The sequence below is a fragment of the Carassius auratus genome, chromosome 39 (assembly GCF_003368295.1).
Source record: "Carassius auratus strain Wakin chromosome 39, ASM336829v1, whole genome shotgun sequence".
Classification (NCBI taxonomy): domain Eukaryota; kingdom Metazoa; phylum Chordata; class Actinopteri; order Cypriniformes; family Cyprinidae; genus Carassius; species Carassius auratus.
Window position 1 is genome coordinate 2,648,491 of NC_039281.1, and position 15,592 is coordinate 2,664,082.

General features: G+C 38.2%; 1 protein-coding gene across 1 annotated transcript in view; it reads left to right on the forward strand.

Annotated features, from left to right (window-relative positions):
- The window catches only part of abca1b (ATP-binding cassette, sub-family A (ABC1), member 1B), a 30,435-nt gene extending 14,871 nt beyond the window's left edge, over positions 1–15,564 (forward strand). Inside the window, exons 13-47 of the mRNA XM_026225109.1 lie at positions 12–217; positions 312–488; positions 630–852; positions 1,905–2,126; positions 2,689–3,004; positions 3,255–3,429; positions 3,611–3,742; positions 3,870–4,009; positions 4,090–4,227; positions 4,316–4,536; positions 4,631–4,706; positions 4,817–5,055; positions 5,168–5,219; positions 5,320–5,439; positions 5,544–5,692; positions 5,895–6,019; positions 6,110–6,208; positions 6,299–6,583; positions 6,666–6,804; positions 6,891–6,971; positions 7,060–7,229; positions 7,327–7,504; positions 7,608–7,723; positions 8,833–8,977; positions 9,090–9,213; positions 9,386–9,515; positions 9,630–9,750; positions 9,857–9,919; positions 10,020–10,126; positions 11,369–11,510; positions 11,651–11,785; positions 12,212–12,315; positions 12,593–12,685; positions 13,444–13,687; positions 14,084–15,564. Of these exons, the coding sequence (XP_026080894.1) occupies positions 12–217; positions 312–488; positions 630–852; positions 1,905–2,126; positions 2,689–3,004; positions 3,255–3,429; positions 3,611–3,742; positions 3,870–4,009; positions 4,090–4,227; positions 4,316–4,536; positions 4,631–4,706; positions 4,817–5,055; positions 5,168–5,219; positions 5,320–5,439; positions 5,544–5,692; positions 5,895–6,019; positions 6,110–6,208; positions 6,299–6,583; positions 6,666–6,804; positions 6,891–6,971; positions 7,060–7,229; positions 7,327–7,504; positions 7,608–7,723; positions 8,833–8,977; positions 9,090–9,213; positions 9,386–9,515; positions 9,630–9,750; positions 9,857–9,919; positions 10,020–10,126; positions 11,369–11,510; positions 11,651–11,785; positions 12,212–12,315; positions 12,593–12,685; positions 13,444–13,687; positions 14,084–14,227 (5,331 nt within the window). The 3' untranslated portion in view covers positions 14,228–15,564. The remainder of the gene's footprint in view (positions 1–11; positions 218–311; positions 489–629; positions 853–1,904; positions 2,127–2,688; positions 3,005–3,254; positions 3,430–3,610; positions 3,743–3,869; positions 4,010–4,089; positions 4,228–4,315; positions 4,537–4,630; positions 4,707–4,816; positions 5,056–5,167; positions 5,220–5,319; positions 5,440–5,543; positions 5,693–5,894; positions 6,020–6,109; positions 6,209–6,298; positions 6,584–6,665; positions 6,805–6,890; positions 6,972–7,059; positions 7,230–7,326; positions 7,505–7,607; positions 7,724–8,832; positions 8,978–9,089; positions 9,214–9,385; positions 9,516–9,629; positions 9,751–9,856; positions 9,920–10,019; positions 10,127–11,368; positions 11,511–11,650; positions 11,786–12,211; positions 12,316–12,592; positions 12,686–13,443; positions 13,688–14,083) is intronic.
- Positions 15,565–15,592: the final 28 nt, after the last annotated feature.

A 15,592-nucleotide genomic window follows, 5' to 3' on the forward strand; every position in this document is an offset into this window, starting at 1 on the left:
TTTTTTTACAGTGTGTAAACCTGGATAAACTTGAACCTGTTAGCACAGAGGAAAAGCTGGTGAAAGAGTCCATGGGCCTCCTGGATAACAGAAAGTTTTGGGCGGGAATTGTGTTTCTGGACGTTCAGTCCAACAGCTCTGAACTTCCCACGCATGTCAATTACAAGATCCGCATGGACATTGACAACGTGGAGCGCACAAACAAGATTAAAGATGGGTACGTCTTTGTTTTTTCCTTAATTGTCCAATGATGGAGACAGAATAGATAGAATGCTGTAAAATCACATGCTTATTGTTTTTTTTGTTGCCAGGTATTGGGATCCCGGTCCCAGGGCTGATCCGTTTGAGGATTTGCGGTATATTTGGGGAGGATTTACTTACCTTCAGGATGTAGTTGAACACGGCATCATCAGAGCGGTTACCGGGACCAAAGAGAAGACCGGTGTTTACATCCAACAGATGCCTTATCCATGTTACGTAGATGATATGTAAGCATTCCCCTGCACTGCAAATAAACCTAATCGAATAACAGAGATGGCAAACTATGAAGGGAATGTCATTAAACTATTCCCCCTTTGAAGGAAAAAACAGTAGGAACAGTTATTAAATATTCCACTCTTTTCCTGTAGTTTCCTTCGCATTATGAGCCGTTCCATGCCGCTTTTCATGACTCTGGCCTGGATGTACTCGGTGGCCATCATCATCAAAGGTGTTGTCTATGAAAAGGAGGCCCGGCTAAAAGAGACCATGAGGATTATGGGATTGGACAATGGAATCCTGTGGTTCAGCTGGTTCATTAGCAGCCTCATCCCTCTTCTCGTCAGCGCAGGGCTGCTGGTTCTGCTACTCAAGGTACTGATAAGACCTCAGCAGATCTTAAGACAGGTTGTTTTCTGGAGAGCACTTTTTTCCATTACAAAACACATTCAATAGTCAGTTTTATTATTACAAATTATTTATACTTTATTGCAATTTAGAATTTTTTTTCTGACTTTTTTTCTGTTAGGAGTGCCTAATTACCATTATTCTTCCATCATCCGTTAGTGTTATTTGATCTGAATACTTATTTTTTTTATTGTACTACTTATCATTATAGAAACAACAATAATTATTAGTAGTATTACTAAAACTATTACATGGAGAAAAAAAAACAGAAAAAGAAACTGAAATGTTTACATTTTGCCTTAGCAAGGAACTAATATAAAAGAAGTTGATTTACTAAAATTACTAAAACTGAAATAAAACATTTATTAAAAGCTAAATTGAAATATGAAAATGGATAAAATATTAAATATTGAAATATAAAAGATAAAGGCTAATTCAAAATATTGATAAATTGTACTATAATATTAAATACATAAATAAATAAATAAATAATACTATGTACAGTAAACCAATATTTTTACTATTATTAATGTTATTTTAGTATCTTTGAGATATTATTATATTTCTATATATATATATATATATATATTATATAATTTTATCAATATTTCTATTTTCATTTTTAGGTTTTGGTAATTTTGTTTTACATACAGGTGCTGGTCCTATAATTAGAATATTGTCAAAAAGTTTATTTATTTCACTTATTCCATTCAAAAAGTGAAACTTGTATATTATATTAATTCATTACACACAGACTGATATATTTGAAATGGTTTATTTCTTTTAATTAAACCAGCACCTGTATATGTGTCTGTGTGTGTGTGTGTAAAGCAAAAACTACCGATTTTTATTCATTTTTATTTCTTAGTTGTATATTTAAAATATAGCCTCTAGTTACCATGATTCATATTTATTATTCATTGTAATAATTATTATTATTCATTATGTGGCATTCTTTAAGAAATCATCATTAACAGAAGCAAAACAGTTAATAAACCTGATTTATTTTACCTTTCCAGATGGGTAATCTCCTGCCCTATAGTGACCCCGGCATAGTTTTCCTCTTCCTCGGGTCATTCGCCGTGGTCACCATCATGCAGTGTTTCCTGATCAGTACAGTGTTTGCACGTGCCAACCTGGCAGCGGCTTGTGGGGGCATTATCTACTTTACCCTCTACTTGCCTTATGTGCTCTGTGTGGCTTGGCAAGACTACGTGGGCTTCAGCGCCAAAATCATTGCTGTAAGTTTATGACCATCTGCAAAACAATTGTTAAAAAATACCAGTTACAAAGTGCAAATGTGTTTGTGTGCAGCAGCATCGATTGTTAGCCAAGTGCATTAGGTTATCGTACAGTATATTGCATAAGGAAACTAATTTATACTGCTCTCCTTATCTAAAATGACCTACGGGTGCGATGAGAATGTCTTAACTGTAAAATCGCACTTTAAACCCATTGTAGGCTTTGGTTCCTGTCACTAGATTACAAGGAATCTTCTCTGGGGTGTTCTTGTTTAAACTAGTTAAATTCTAGAGGCAAATTAAAGATCTGGGCCACAAACACAACAGTCTAGTTAGAGGTGAGCAAGCGCTGAAGAGATTACTTTGTCCAAGGTATTTAACCCTAGGCTCTTCTGAGGTGGATTGATCCTGGGCAGTTACCTTGTCTAGTTTTCCAGTAAAATATCTAAACATTCTTTATTTACAATTTACTTGTGAACCAAAAAACATGACTAACATTTTATGTGTACTTCAGGGAGGAAAAAAACACCACCACTTACATCTAATTTGGTTGTGTCCACAGAGCTTACTGTCTCCAGTGGCGTTTGGATTTGGCTGTGAGTATTTTGCCTTGTTTGAGGAGCAAGGTGTGGGCATCCAATGGAATAACCTCTTCTCTAGCCCCGTGGAAGAAGACAACTATAACCTCACCACCTGCCTCATCCTTATGTACTTTGATGCCTTCCTGTATGGGGTCATGACGTGGTACATTGAGACCGTGTTCCCGGGGCAGTATGGCATTCCCAGGCCATGGTACTTCCCTTTCACTAAATCCTACTGGTTTGGAGAGAGCAACACAAACAAAACTGCAGTTCATGGAAAGAAGAGCAATGCTGGGGGTAAGTTTTTTTTTTAAATATATATAAGGGATACACCAATATTAAAAATCTGAACTGATGATTATTTTCATGTTTTGGTCGAATACTGATTAAAAAGCTTAAAAAACTATACTATTTTGGAGAGGCGGTTAATATTAAGAAGCCACTGGTACGTGTAGCTATGTTTAATAACATATCTGGTTGAGTTTTTAATTAGATATAATCTTAAACAACAACTGATTCATTGTGTTTTGTGTTCATTTTTTTAAAGCCGTATGCACTGAAGAGGAACCCATTCACCTTGAATTGGGAGTTTACATTAAGAATCTTGTGAAGGTCTACCGTCATGGCAAAAAACTAGCAGTCGATGGGTTGACACTTGGATTCTATGAGGGGCAAATAACTTCTTTCCTAGGTCACAATGGAGCTGGAAAAACCACCACCATGTAAGTTCACATTTCAGTTTTTTTTTTCATAAAATAAATAAATAAATAAAATGTATTACTGTTCAAATTAGCATATTAGAATGATTTCTGAAGGAAGCATATGGATTAGAGTAATGGCTGCTTGGATTTAGTTTTTGATGGTTAAAATATCTAACCCTCCAATTTGACTTCAATATTTTAGGTCTATCCTAACGGGCCTTTTCCCTCCCACTTCTGGCACTGCATATATAATGGGCAAAGATATTCGCTCAGAGCTCAGTTCGATCAGACGGAGCCTTGGAGTGTGTCCACAACACAACGTGCTATTCAGCATGTAAGTGCTTTAATCAGGCCCTGCAAGAAAAATGATTTGAAAACAAGTCACATATCAGTTGATGGTAAGGTTGTATAAACCATTTCTGTATATGCTATCAACCTTTGCTTGGCCTTGTGTATTTCAGGTTGACAGTAGAAGAGCACATCTGGTTCTACGGCCGTCTGAAGGGTCTGTCTGAGGAGGAAGTGAAGGCTGAGACAGAGCAGATTCTGACCGATACCGGCCTTCCACACAAACGCAAATCCAGGACCAGCCAACTGTCCGGTGTGTGGCATTATGACCTCTGAAATTCTGGTTTGTTAGTTGTTTGATTTGTTGCAAACTTACATTTTTGTGCTCCTTAGGTGGTATGCAGAGGAAACTCTCGGTAGCCCTTGCTTTTGTTGGAGGGTCAAAGGTTGTTATTCTGGACGAGCCCACCGCTGGTGTGGACCCATACGCTAGAAGAGGCATCTGGGATCTTCTTCTGAAGTATCGTGCAGGTAACTACCCCCATTTGTTTTGTATTTAAAAACAAAGAAGATGCCATCAGATCGTATTGAATCATTGTGGACTTTTGGTATTTTTTAGGTCGGACTATCATTCTTTCCACCCATCATATGGATGAAGCAGATATTCTGGGTGATCGTATTGCTATCATCTCCCATGGAAAGCTTTGTTGTGTGGGATCTTCGCTCTATCTTAAAACTCAACTGGGAACTGGATACTATCTTACCTTGGTGAAGAAAAACACTGAGCCTTCTCTCAGTTCTTGCAGGAACTCAGGCAGCAATGTGTCCTTTGTTAAAAAAGTGAGTACATTTCAGTTTGCAAAAGCACCCAAGGACTACATGTATTAGTTTTTAAGCTAATATTTTAAACACTGTTGTTTCATTGGTTTTCTAGGATGACAATGCGTCCGAGAACAGTTCGGATGCTGGTCTAGGAAGCGACCAAGAGAGCGAAGCCGCCACAGCGATTGGTAAGACACCACCGGACCTCAAGCTTTAAAATGATGGATTACTTTTTCAGTTCATCACATACTAACTGAATCTTCACTAAAGTTTTCACTTTGTTCAATATGTTCTGCAGGAACTACATGGCCCGAATCTCCCGTTATTCCTGTCGATGTAGCCCTCATCTCCAGTCTAATCCTGAAGCATGTTCCCGCTGCCCGCATGGTGGAAGACCTTGGTCATGAGATCACATATGTGTTGCCGTACGAGTCTGCCAAAGATGGTGCATTCGTTGAGCTCTTCCATGACCTGGATGATCGCCTCGCTGACCTCTGCATTTCAAGCTATGGCGTCTCAGATACTACACTTGAAGAGGTACGTTTAGCTTGTCTTGGCTTTTATCTGTCAAGAAAAGGTTTAGGATGCTTGCAGTGATTTTTAACAACATGTGCAAGTTACTAATGATAGTACTTGTTTGTCTTTATAGATATTCCTTAAAGTGGCAGAGGACAGTGGAGTTGACACAGAAATCATTTCTGGTAAATGTGTACCTCACTATTAGCTCTCTAGTAAATGGAATGAGCGGTTAAAAGACGAAAATCCAGAAAAGATCTAATCTTGTATTATTAATTTTGTTAGATGGAACTGTACCAGTGCGCAGACATAGACAGCACGCATTTGGTGTTGACCACCAGAGCTGCCTCAAACCCCTAACTGAAGATGATAACTTTGACGGCAACGACTCTTACGGTGATCCAGGTAGACCTTGAAATCCTAAAACATGTATACTGTATCATTACAGTAGAGCGAGCCAAATATCACTTTAATTTGTTAAATGTGCCGTTGATATATTTGATTGCCAGAATCGAAAGAGACAGACTATTTGAGCGTTTCCAATGGCAAAGGATCATATCAGGTTAAAGGCTGGAGTTTGAAGAGGCAACAGTTTGTGGCTTTGTTGTGGAAGAGATTGCTGTATGCTCGGCGCTCAACGAAAGGCTTCTTTGCACAGGTAAAGAAATTAGAAATATAGTCAATTAAAAAACTAAACTTAGGCTGTAAGTAGATCATATAAACGGTTAGTGTCAATGGTTTCTATGATTCCCAAAAACAATATAAGCCTAAGTAGACTGTATGCACTACAAATTTTTGGGAAACATATTCCATGTCGGTACAGTTCAGTTTTGATCAACTCACTTGGATTCTCTTTGCAGATTGTTCTTCCCGCTGTGTTTGTGTGCATCGCACTGGTGTTCAGTCTTATTGTGCCGCCATTCGGAAAATATCCCAGCCTGGCTCTTAATCCATGGATGTATGAAGAACAGTTTACGTTCATCAGGTATGACAAGGACAACATGCGCTACTTGACATGCATTTAAAATGCTTGCAAGGAACCATTTAGATTAAATATGGTCTTTCTTTGTGACAGTGATGATGCTCCACATGATACAAGCACACAAAAATTACTCAATGCTTTGTTAGATGATCCTGGCTTTGGAACACGATGCATGGAAGGAGAACCAATTCCGTAAGTAACTTGCAGTATATGAAACTTTTTGTAACTGCTATTATTTTCAATTCAGTAAAAAACGAAGCTTGTCTTCTCCCATGTTTTCAGTGATGCTCCCTGTACAATGGGCGATGAGGAATGGTCTAGTCCAGAAGTGGCAGAAAGTATGATGGACATTTTCACATCAAAAAACTGGACCATGGACAACCCATCGCCCGCTTGTGAGTGCAGCTGTAATGGCAAAAAGAAGATGCTCCCAGAATGCCCTGCTGGTGCAGGTGGATTGCCACCTCCTCAGATTAAGATCAGTGAGATTGAGACCCTCCAGAACCTGACGGGACGAAACATCTCAGACTATCTAGTGAAGACCTATGCACAGATCATTGGGAAAAGGTATTGCCTGATTGTCTATCCACATGAACTGAAATAGTTTAGCAGCATCATTTAACACATTAAAGGATTGTTTCTTTCATAGCTTAAAGAACAAGATATGGGTGAATGAATTCAGATATGGAGGATTTTCATTGGGCGCTAGAAGCACTCAGGTACTTCCTCCTGCTGAGGAGATTGATGATGCCATCTCCAGAGTCAGGGACATCTTCCAACTGGGGAAGGTGAGCCAAAATGTTAGGAATTTGGGAAATGAATCAAATATTTCTCAGGAATAGTGCATTAAGCGTTTCTTATCCTACTCTTTTAGGACTCCGGATCAGCGACCGACCGTTTCTTGAAAAGCCTGTCTGCCTTCATCAATGGACTGGACACCAAGAACAATGTCAAGGTGAGTGACAATTGGATGAATGCCATTTCTATTTTATATTTTAAATAAATCTACTTGGAATGATCTTTATTGGCATTTTTGTTTTCAGATATGGTTTAATAACAAGGGCTGGCACAGTATTGGAGCTTTCCTCAATGTAATGAACAATGGTATCTTTCGTGCCAGCTTACCACCTGGCAAAGACCCGCGTCAGTTTGGCATCACTACATTCAACCATCCACTCAATCTGACCAAGGAACAGCTTTCTCAAGTGGCCCTGTAAGCATTGAAACATTGATTAAAATTAAATGTAAATAAGGTTAAGTGCATTGGTCATTTTTTTTCTAATCTCTGAACCCTGATTTTGGCATTTCAGAATGACTACCTCAGTGGATGTGCTGGTTTCCATCTGTGTGATCTTCGCCATGTCCTTTGTCCCCGCCAGCTTTGTTGTCTTTCTCATTCAGGAGCGAGTCAATAAGGCCAAGCACATGCAGTTTATCAGTGGAGTTCAGCCATTGCTCTACTGGCTGGCCAACTTTCTCTGGGATATGGTGAGTGTCTGGTTTTGCTCTCAAATCTCATAATGCACCACTCACCTACTTGGCTGCTGATCCAAAAATTCTAATGCACATTTCTGTCTATTTTCTGGTACAGTGCAATTATGTCGTCCCTGCTACTCTGGTGATCGTGATCTTTGTGTGCTTTCAACAAAAAGCCTACGTCTCCACCAGCAACCTGCCTGTTCTTGCCCTTCTACTGCTTCTTTATGGGTAAAAAAAAGACAGATCAAGACATTCACTTATATCAAAAGTACCAGCTCAATAAAGTGATAATTTATGTAGGTACCGACAATATATTCCATAACCAGTAACAGAAAAAACAAGTTTAAACTATTTTTATAAAAAAATAAAAATATATATAAAGTAGGGGAAAAAAAGCAGATTATGAAGTATGTTTGGGGACATTTTTTAAAGAAAATTTCTAATAGAAATATAGGAGGAAAAACATTAAAAAGCATATCTGAGAACATTTTTTTAAAGAGAATATGACATAGAAATGGGGGGGGGGTGATTATATAGTATGTTTAGGGACATTTTTGAAGAAAATGTAAAACGGTAAAAATAGATTTTTTTTAATTATTACAAACAAATTTGTAAGTATAATTAAAAAAATCAAACATCACATTATAAATTATGTTTGGGTATATTCTCTCAATAAATTGTGAAAGAAATAGAATATAACATACAAAATACAAAAATACAAAGTACTTTTAAGTACATTTTCTGATGAAGATATGAAATATAATAAACATAAGAAAAATTAATTATAAAGTACATATAGGTACATTTTCTGAAGATAATGGGAAAGAAATTGAATATAAAAAATAGAAAGAAATAAGTCACATATCAAATAAATATAGAACATTCATATATATGGTATATATTCATATATATATATATATATATATATATATATATATATATATATATATATATATATATATATATATAGTATGTTTGGATATATTTTCAAAAGTAGATGTGAGTGGTGCTTGTCTTTTGAAAAATATGTCTCCTAGATAGTTTCATCCCTGGACATGGCTGGGGGTCCCACATGGGGCCTCTTTGTATTTCCTTTAGTAAAAGAGCACCCCCACATCTACTGTATGTGTAAATTCTGCAGATATGGAAAGATCCCTTTGGGGCCCTGTATGGGATTATACATTATACTTTACACAGCACACAATCTGGTAATCTTCCTTAGCGAAAAGAGCCCTCCCTCAAGATATGATTGGGGCCTGAAATGGGCCCTCAAAACACTGCCAATTTGCAAATAACCTTTTCCCCGGTAATAAATACTTTTTCTTGTCTCTCTTCAGATGGTCCATCACTCCTCTTATGTACCCAGCTTCATTCCTCTTCAAAATCCCTAGCACTGCTTATGTGGTTCTCACTAGCGTCAACATCCTCATTGGGATCAACGGCAGCGTGGCCACTTTTGTCATGGAGTTATTTGGAAATAATGTAAGATTATTATTTTTTTGTTTCATCCTAAATTTTATCTTGCTATTGCTATTCTTAGCAGTAATTTACAAGCACATATAATGATTTCTAATCTCGTCATCCCCTGCTGCAGGAGATCGGTGGCATTAATGACATCCTGAAGAACGTTTTGCTCATCTTTCCACATTTCTGCCTTGGCCGAGGTCTCATCGACATGGTGAAGAATCAGGCCATGGCTGACGCTCTGGAGAGATTTGGTAAGATTAGCTTGCTCTGCTGTACATAAATTTTTTTTTGACACAGATATATACCAATACAAAGCAATGAAGTCCAGAGTTTGACCTCATAAGCTTGTTCTGCATTGACTGTATTAACTGTAACTACTGCAAGGGTAAATATTACAGATGCTGAATGCTCTTACCTTATTAGGTGAAAACAGTTTCCGTTCTCCATTGGAGTGGGACATGGTGGGCAAGAATCTTTTTGCCATGGCTGTGGAAGGAGTGGTTTTCTTCATCATCACAGTCCTTATCCAGTATCGTTTCTTCTTTGAAGCCAAGTATGCAACATCACAAGATATTCTGAAACCAATTACATTAATATGAATTGCTAATGAAATTACGGATTAGATGATTAAGAAGATCTAATTTGATGGTATGATCAATTCTTGCAGGTCTTTAAGAGCCAAGTTGAGTCCGATTGGAGAGGAGGATGAGGATGTGGCCAGAGAGAGGCAGAGAATCATGAGTGGAGCTGGACAGGGAGACATTCTTGAACTCCGACAACTCACTAAGGTCAGCAGAGATCCTCGGCTGATCATCACAGACATCAACTTTAGTATTTCACATTTAGTCAAATAAAGGGTGCCCTCTTAAAATCTGTCATCCTTTTCTTTTCCAGGTGTACAAGCGGAAACAGAAGCCTGCTGTTGATCGTCTATGTGTTGGTATTCCTCCAGGAGAGGTAATTTATGACAGCTGCCTCATGATAAGTCTCATCCGAATGAGTCACTCGTCTTGTCTACTGTAAGGCCACAAACTGACATCTTTCCTTTGTCTTTCAGTGCTTTGGTCTGCTTGGTGTAAATGGAGCTGGAAAGACCAGTACTTTTAAAATGCTGACCGGAGACTCTGTGGTCACCAAAGGAGAAGCATTCTTGGCTGGGAAAAGGTAAAGACAGTAATTATAACTAAAGTTACTTCCTTAATAAAGCTTAGTTTATATGTATTTTGTAAAAAAATATATAATAAATAAATTATAATAAAACAAACAAAAAAAAAAAAAAAAAAAAATATATATATATATATATATATATATATATATATATATATATATATATATATATATATATTTTTTTTTTATTATTATTAACACACACATACACTCACTGGTCACTTTATTAGGTACACCTTGCTAGTATCAGGTTGGACCCCCTTTTGCCTTCAGAACTCTTTGTGGCATAGATTCAACAATGTGTTGGTAACATTCCTGAGAGATTCTGGTCCATATTTACATGATAGCATCAGGCAGTTGCTGCTAATTTGTCGGCTGCAAAAAATGTAAATTTCCCACTCCACCACATCCCAAAGCTGCTGGATTGAGATCATTTTAGTAAAGTGACCTCATTAACATGTTCAAGAAACCAGTGTGAAATGATTTGAGCTTTGTAACATGGTGCATTATCCTGCACTATAGTCATAAAGGGATGGACATGGTCAGCAACAATACTCAGGTAGATTGTGCCATTTAAACAATGCTCAGTTGGTATTAAAGGGACCAAAGTGTGCCAAGAAAATACCTCCCACACCATTCCCCCTCCAGCTGCAGCCTGAACCGTTGAGACAAAGCAGGATGGATCCATGTTCTTTATGACAAATTCGGATTCTACCATCTGTATTTCACAGCAGAAATCGAGACTCAGCAGACCAGGCAACATTTTTCCGATCTTCTATTGTCCAATTTTGGTGAGCCTGTGTGAATTGTAGCCTCCGTTTCCTGTTCTTAGCTGACAGGAGCGGCACCCGGTGTAGTCTTCTGCTGCTGTAGGCCTTCTGCTTCAGGGTTCGACGTGTTGTGCATTCAGAGATGGTATTTTGTATACCTTGGTTCTAGCAAGTCATTATTTGAGTTACTGTTGCCTTTCTATAATCTCTAACCAGTCTGTCCATTCTCCTCTGACATCAACAAAGCATTTTCATCCACACAACTCCCGCTCACTGGATATTTTCCTGACTATTCTATGTAAACTCTAGAGATGGTTGTGTGTGAAAATCCCAGTAGATCAGCAGTGTGTGTGTGTGTGTGTGTGTGTATATATATATATATTTTTTTTTATTATTATTTTTTTTAATAGGTTCATTTTACAATTCTGTGGATGCATTTTTTGATGACGCTGCTTTTTCTTATTTCCAGTATACTCAGAGAAATAGATGAAGTACATCAGAACATGGGCTACTGCCCTCAGTTTGATGCCATCAACGATCTGCTGACAGGACGGGAACACCTGGAATTCTACGCCATCCTGCGTGGTGTACCTGAGAAGGAAGTTTGTGAGGTGAGCAGAGCATAAACTAACACCAAAATTTAAATATTGATTTACTATTCTTTAAATCATTTCATGTTATGAAATGTTTTGCGAGATTAACCACAATAGGAAGTGTTGTTAGTTTTACTAATGTGGTGTACCTTGGGCAGGTGGCAGAGTGGGGAATCAATAAACTGGGCCTCGTAAAGTACATGGACAAGAAAGCAGGAAGCTACAGCGGTGGCAACATGCGCAAACTCTCCACCGCCATATCACTCATTGGAGCCCCACCAGTGGTCTTCCTGGTATGTGCAACACACACATGTACACACAAAGACACTTACACAACTGGCTCAAAGTCTTACGTTTCCTAGGGTGAAAGTCTGCAAACTAATCAACAAAAACAACATAAGTCTGGATCATATGACCACTGTTTGATTATTCTCTCAGCTGGGTTTCCCGCTCTGGTTGTATAAGGAGTTCAGGTCTAATAAACCCCTAGAGCTAAATTACCCTGAACTCTTTAGCCTCGGTCTTCAGAGAGGCATCATAGTGTGTGGATTACACAAAGATCACATAAGAACACTCAAGACTCAGCAAGCCTGTTTCGGTTCACTTGAGCGTGCAATACAATAGTGAGAGGGATGAGATGGTGTTCTTCCCGCCAATGTTGCTGTTCAGTGTGTGCTTCCTATGGCCGACTCTGAGTCTTGCTGTGCTTTTGGTTACAGGACGAGCCCACCACTGGAATGGACCCCAAAGCACGCCGAGCACTGTGGAACTGCATCCACAGTGTCATCAAAGAGGGACGCTCTGTCCTACTTACCTCACACAGGTGCATTCACCAGACTTTTCCCAATACAATTACAATGTATGCGCTTAAACTGAACCCCAACAGTCTGGTAATGTTATAGATGAGCACATTAAGTGAGCTATTGCTAAAAATAAATGCTTACAGCTTTGATGAAAATATTGTTTTCCTCAAAAAATTTAATGTGTTTGTTTTTTAGATTAGATTGTTGCACAGTTTAGACTTCCATCAGCCAGCTATCACTGGGGGAAGTATTTCATCTGCTTTCTTCCATACTAACCCGTGTTCTGTTCACTCTTAGCATGGAAGAATGTGAAGCGCTGTGCACCAGGATGGCCATCATGGTGAACGGCAGGTTCCGCTGTCTGGGCAGCGTCCAGCACCTGAAGAACAGGTAAGATCATGAATAATAGAGTGTAGCAGCCGGGTTCCACAAGTTACAAGCCCTTTCATTTTCTCCATTCGAGAATTGGATAGACAGACCTACCGTGATATATGGGGTTGTTCATTGATCATCTCTGCTTTGTTGAAGCTGTCAGTTCACATCATTCCAACTTATTTTTAAATAATCATGTGTAAGTGAAATTCTTGGTGGGAAAACTACATTAGGCCTACTCATGATTCTGCAGAGAAATCTCTTCCAGTCAGAGAACCGAAACAAGCAAACTGCCCCAAAAGAAAAATGTCTTAAATATTTACAATAATAATCGTACTTAAATATTTGTATATATGTGCATATTTTGCAATAAACATAACATTTTATTCCTATATGCACTACCAACACCAGCAACAAATCAATAGTTTTATAATTATCTGTCATTTTAATCATTTAGTCATTCCCATAGCTTCATAGGATTGAAGTTATTTCCCTCATTAAAGCCATTAAGTACAAATCTTTTTTTGTCCAATTTTTTTGGCTCCAAATCAAAGTTTGTAAATGTGATTCACCTCTTAGAAAGCTGGTCTGGTTCGTGGCTCATACTATTTAAAAGAACAATGTGTTAGTTCTGCACACTATCAGCATCACTGAATTGCAAAAAATAAATGACTCAAATCAAGAACATTAAGCATAAAGCAAACATTACTTTTTAGACGTGTCCAGGAGAGTTTTTTAATGCATATATATGACATCACTTTCTCCTCTTCTTGCAGATTTGGAGATGGGTACACCATTATTCTGAGGGTTGCGGGCCCAAATCCTGACCTGCAGCCGGTGATGAAGTTCATTGAGAGCGAGCTGCCGGGAAGCACCCTGAAAGAAAAACACCGAAACATGCTGCAATACCAGCTCCCCTCCTCCCTCACCTCCCTCGCTCACATCTTCAGCATCCTCGCTAAGAACAAAGAGTTTCTCAGGATAGAGGACTACTCCGTGTCCCAGACCACTCTGGACCAGGTGAGGGGGCATTTACAACTCAACTGTTAAAAGGGGTAGTCATTGTTGACTCTTTCATGTCATTCAAACCTGTAGGACTTTATTCCTTCTGTTGAACAAAAAGTAACCAAACAGTTTTGGGTCCCATTGACTTCCATAGTCATGTTTGGTTACCAACATTCTTCAAAATATCTTATTTTGTGTTTCACAGAAGAAAGAATGTCATACAGAGAGAGAGAATAAATGATGACAGAATTGTTATTTCTGGGTGGACTATCTTTTAGGGACACGGCATGTTAATAATATTCATTGAAGACATCAAAAAATGGTATCACAACAAGGTCTTTATAGGTAATTAAATTTGTGTGTGTGTGTGTCTTGCAGTGATTATTGAATACTCATCTTCTCAATCAACAGGTATTTGTTAACTTTGCCAAGGACCAAAGTGACGACCACTCAGAGAGCTCCATTCGTCGTAAAGAGACCGCGGTCAACATGGCCCTCCTGAGCCCTCTCTCTATTAAAGGGAACACGGAGAAGCCAATGGAAAGCTTTGTGTGAGCCAGAGTCCCTGTTTACACTAGATGCTAAGAAGCCAGTGGATCCCACATATTTCACAATGTTTTTGTGGCCTTTGAGCTGCAGTCCGTTGTTCTGACCTCTGTCTGAAGAGAAACGTCTTCACCGGTCAGCTGAGAGGCTGATACTGCAGCCGAGATACTCAATGCAAGTCAATGCAAAAGAAATTCAAAAGTCTTCTCTCGTGTTTCTAACATGGCTGAATCCAAACTATGTTAGTCGCAGAGTTAAAAAACTTGAAGCCATAATTTCTGGTGTATACTGACTGCACAGACTGCATTTTGCCTAGTCGCCAATATAGATCGATTTTCATCGTACAAGATAATCGGGCCGATGAAAAAATGCCAATGATCAATTATTCAGGGTCAGTGTATTTGTGTTTTATTTTCTTAAGACTAGAAGACTGGGAATCACATGCTGAAGAATCAGAATCGTTTGCGTGGCTAAGGGCAGAACTGCAAATTGTACTGTTAAAATGATTTAGTTTTTAATATTTCATTATTTATAAACAAGCAATTGTTTTAGATGTTTTAAAAAGTCAGAAGGGCATTATTTTATAGGCTGTTCTATCCAAGAGTGCCTTGTGTTATCTTTATGCATGCCTTTGTGCATAGGCAAAACAAAAAAGTGATTGATTTTTTTTTTAAGGTTTATTTTTTAAATAAAATTATAAATTAAAGTTTATTCAAGTAAGCTTTACGGTTACAATATGTAACAAATACCTCGACTGACACAGTAATCCTAGGGGATGCTCCTGGATTTGCATGAACACCTTAGAAGGAAATCACTTAAAACATACCGATTATGTGCCTTCTTTAGTAAAAGGGCATCTGGTGTGTCCTTCATTGGATCTCTGGACCATTAAATACAGAAATCTACAAACACAACACTGATTCCAGCTGTATTACATAGCCGTTCATTACAGTAAGTGTGATCTGTCCATACATTGAGTTTGGATTGTTAAATCAGTATTTTGGATCTGGGATTGGCAACTGTGTTGTCCGTCTTTCATCCGAGCACTTTACCTGCTGTGTTAATTGAAATTTAATTTAATGTCAAAAAGTGTTAATCTCTTTGCACTGGAATCTCCACAGGCAATGTTTTTCAATTAATGTTTAATTTTGGTTTTGGTTCGAAAACCAAAACCGAAACCAAAGAACCAAAAAAAAAAAAAAAAAGACAAAATGTTTTAGTACCACAGTGATGTTCCTCATTTAATAACTGTTTACATTTCAAATGTGTGGCTGTGGATTGTCTGTTACTTGCTTTGAACAATTACTCCATTTACACAATAAAACATGACAATTCTACAACCCTAATTCTGTTTGATCTGTGACATCATATTGG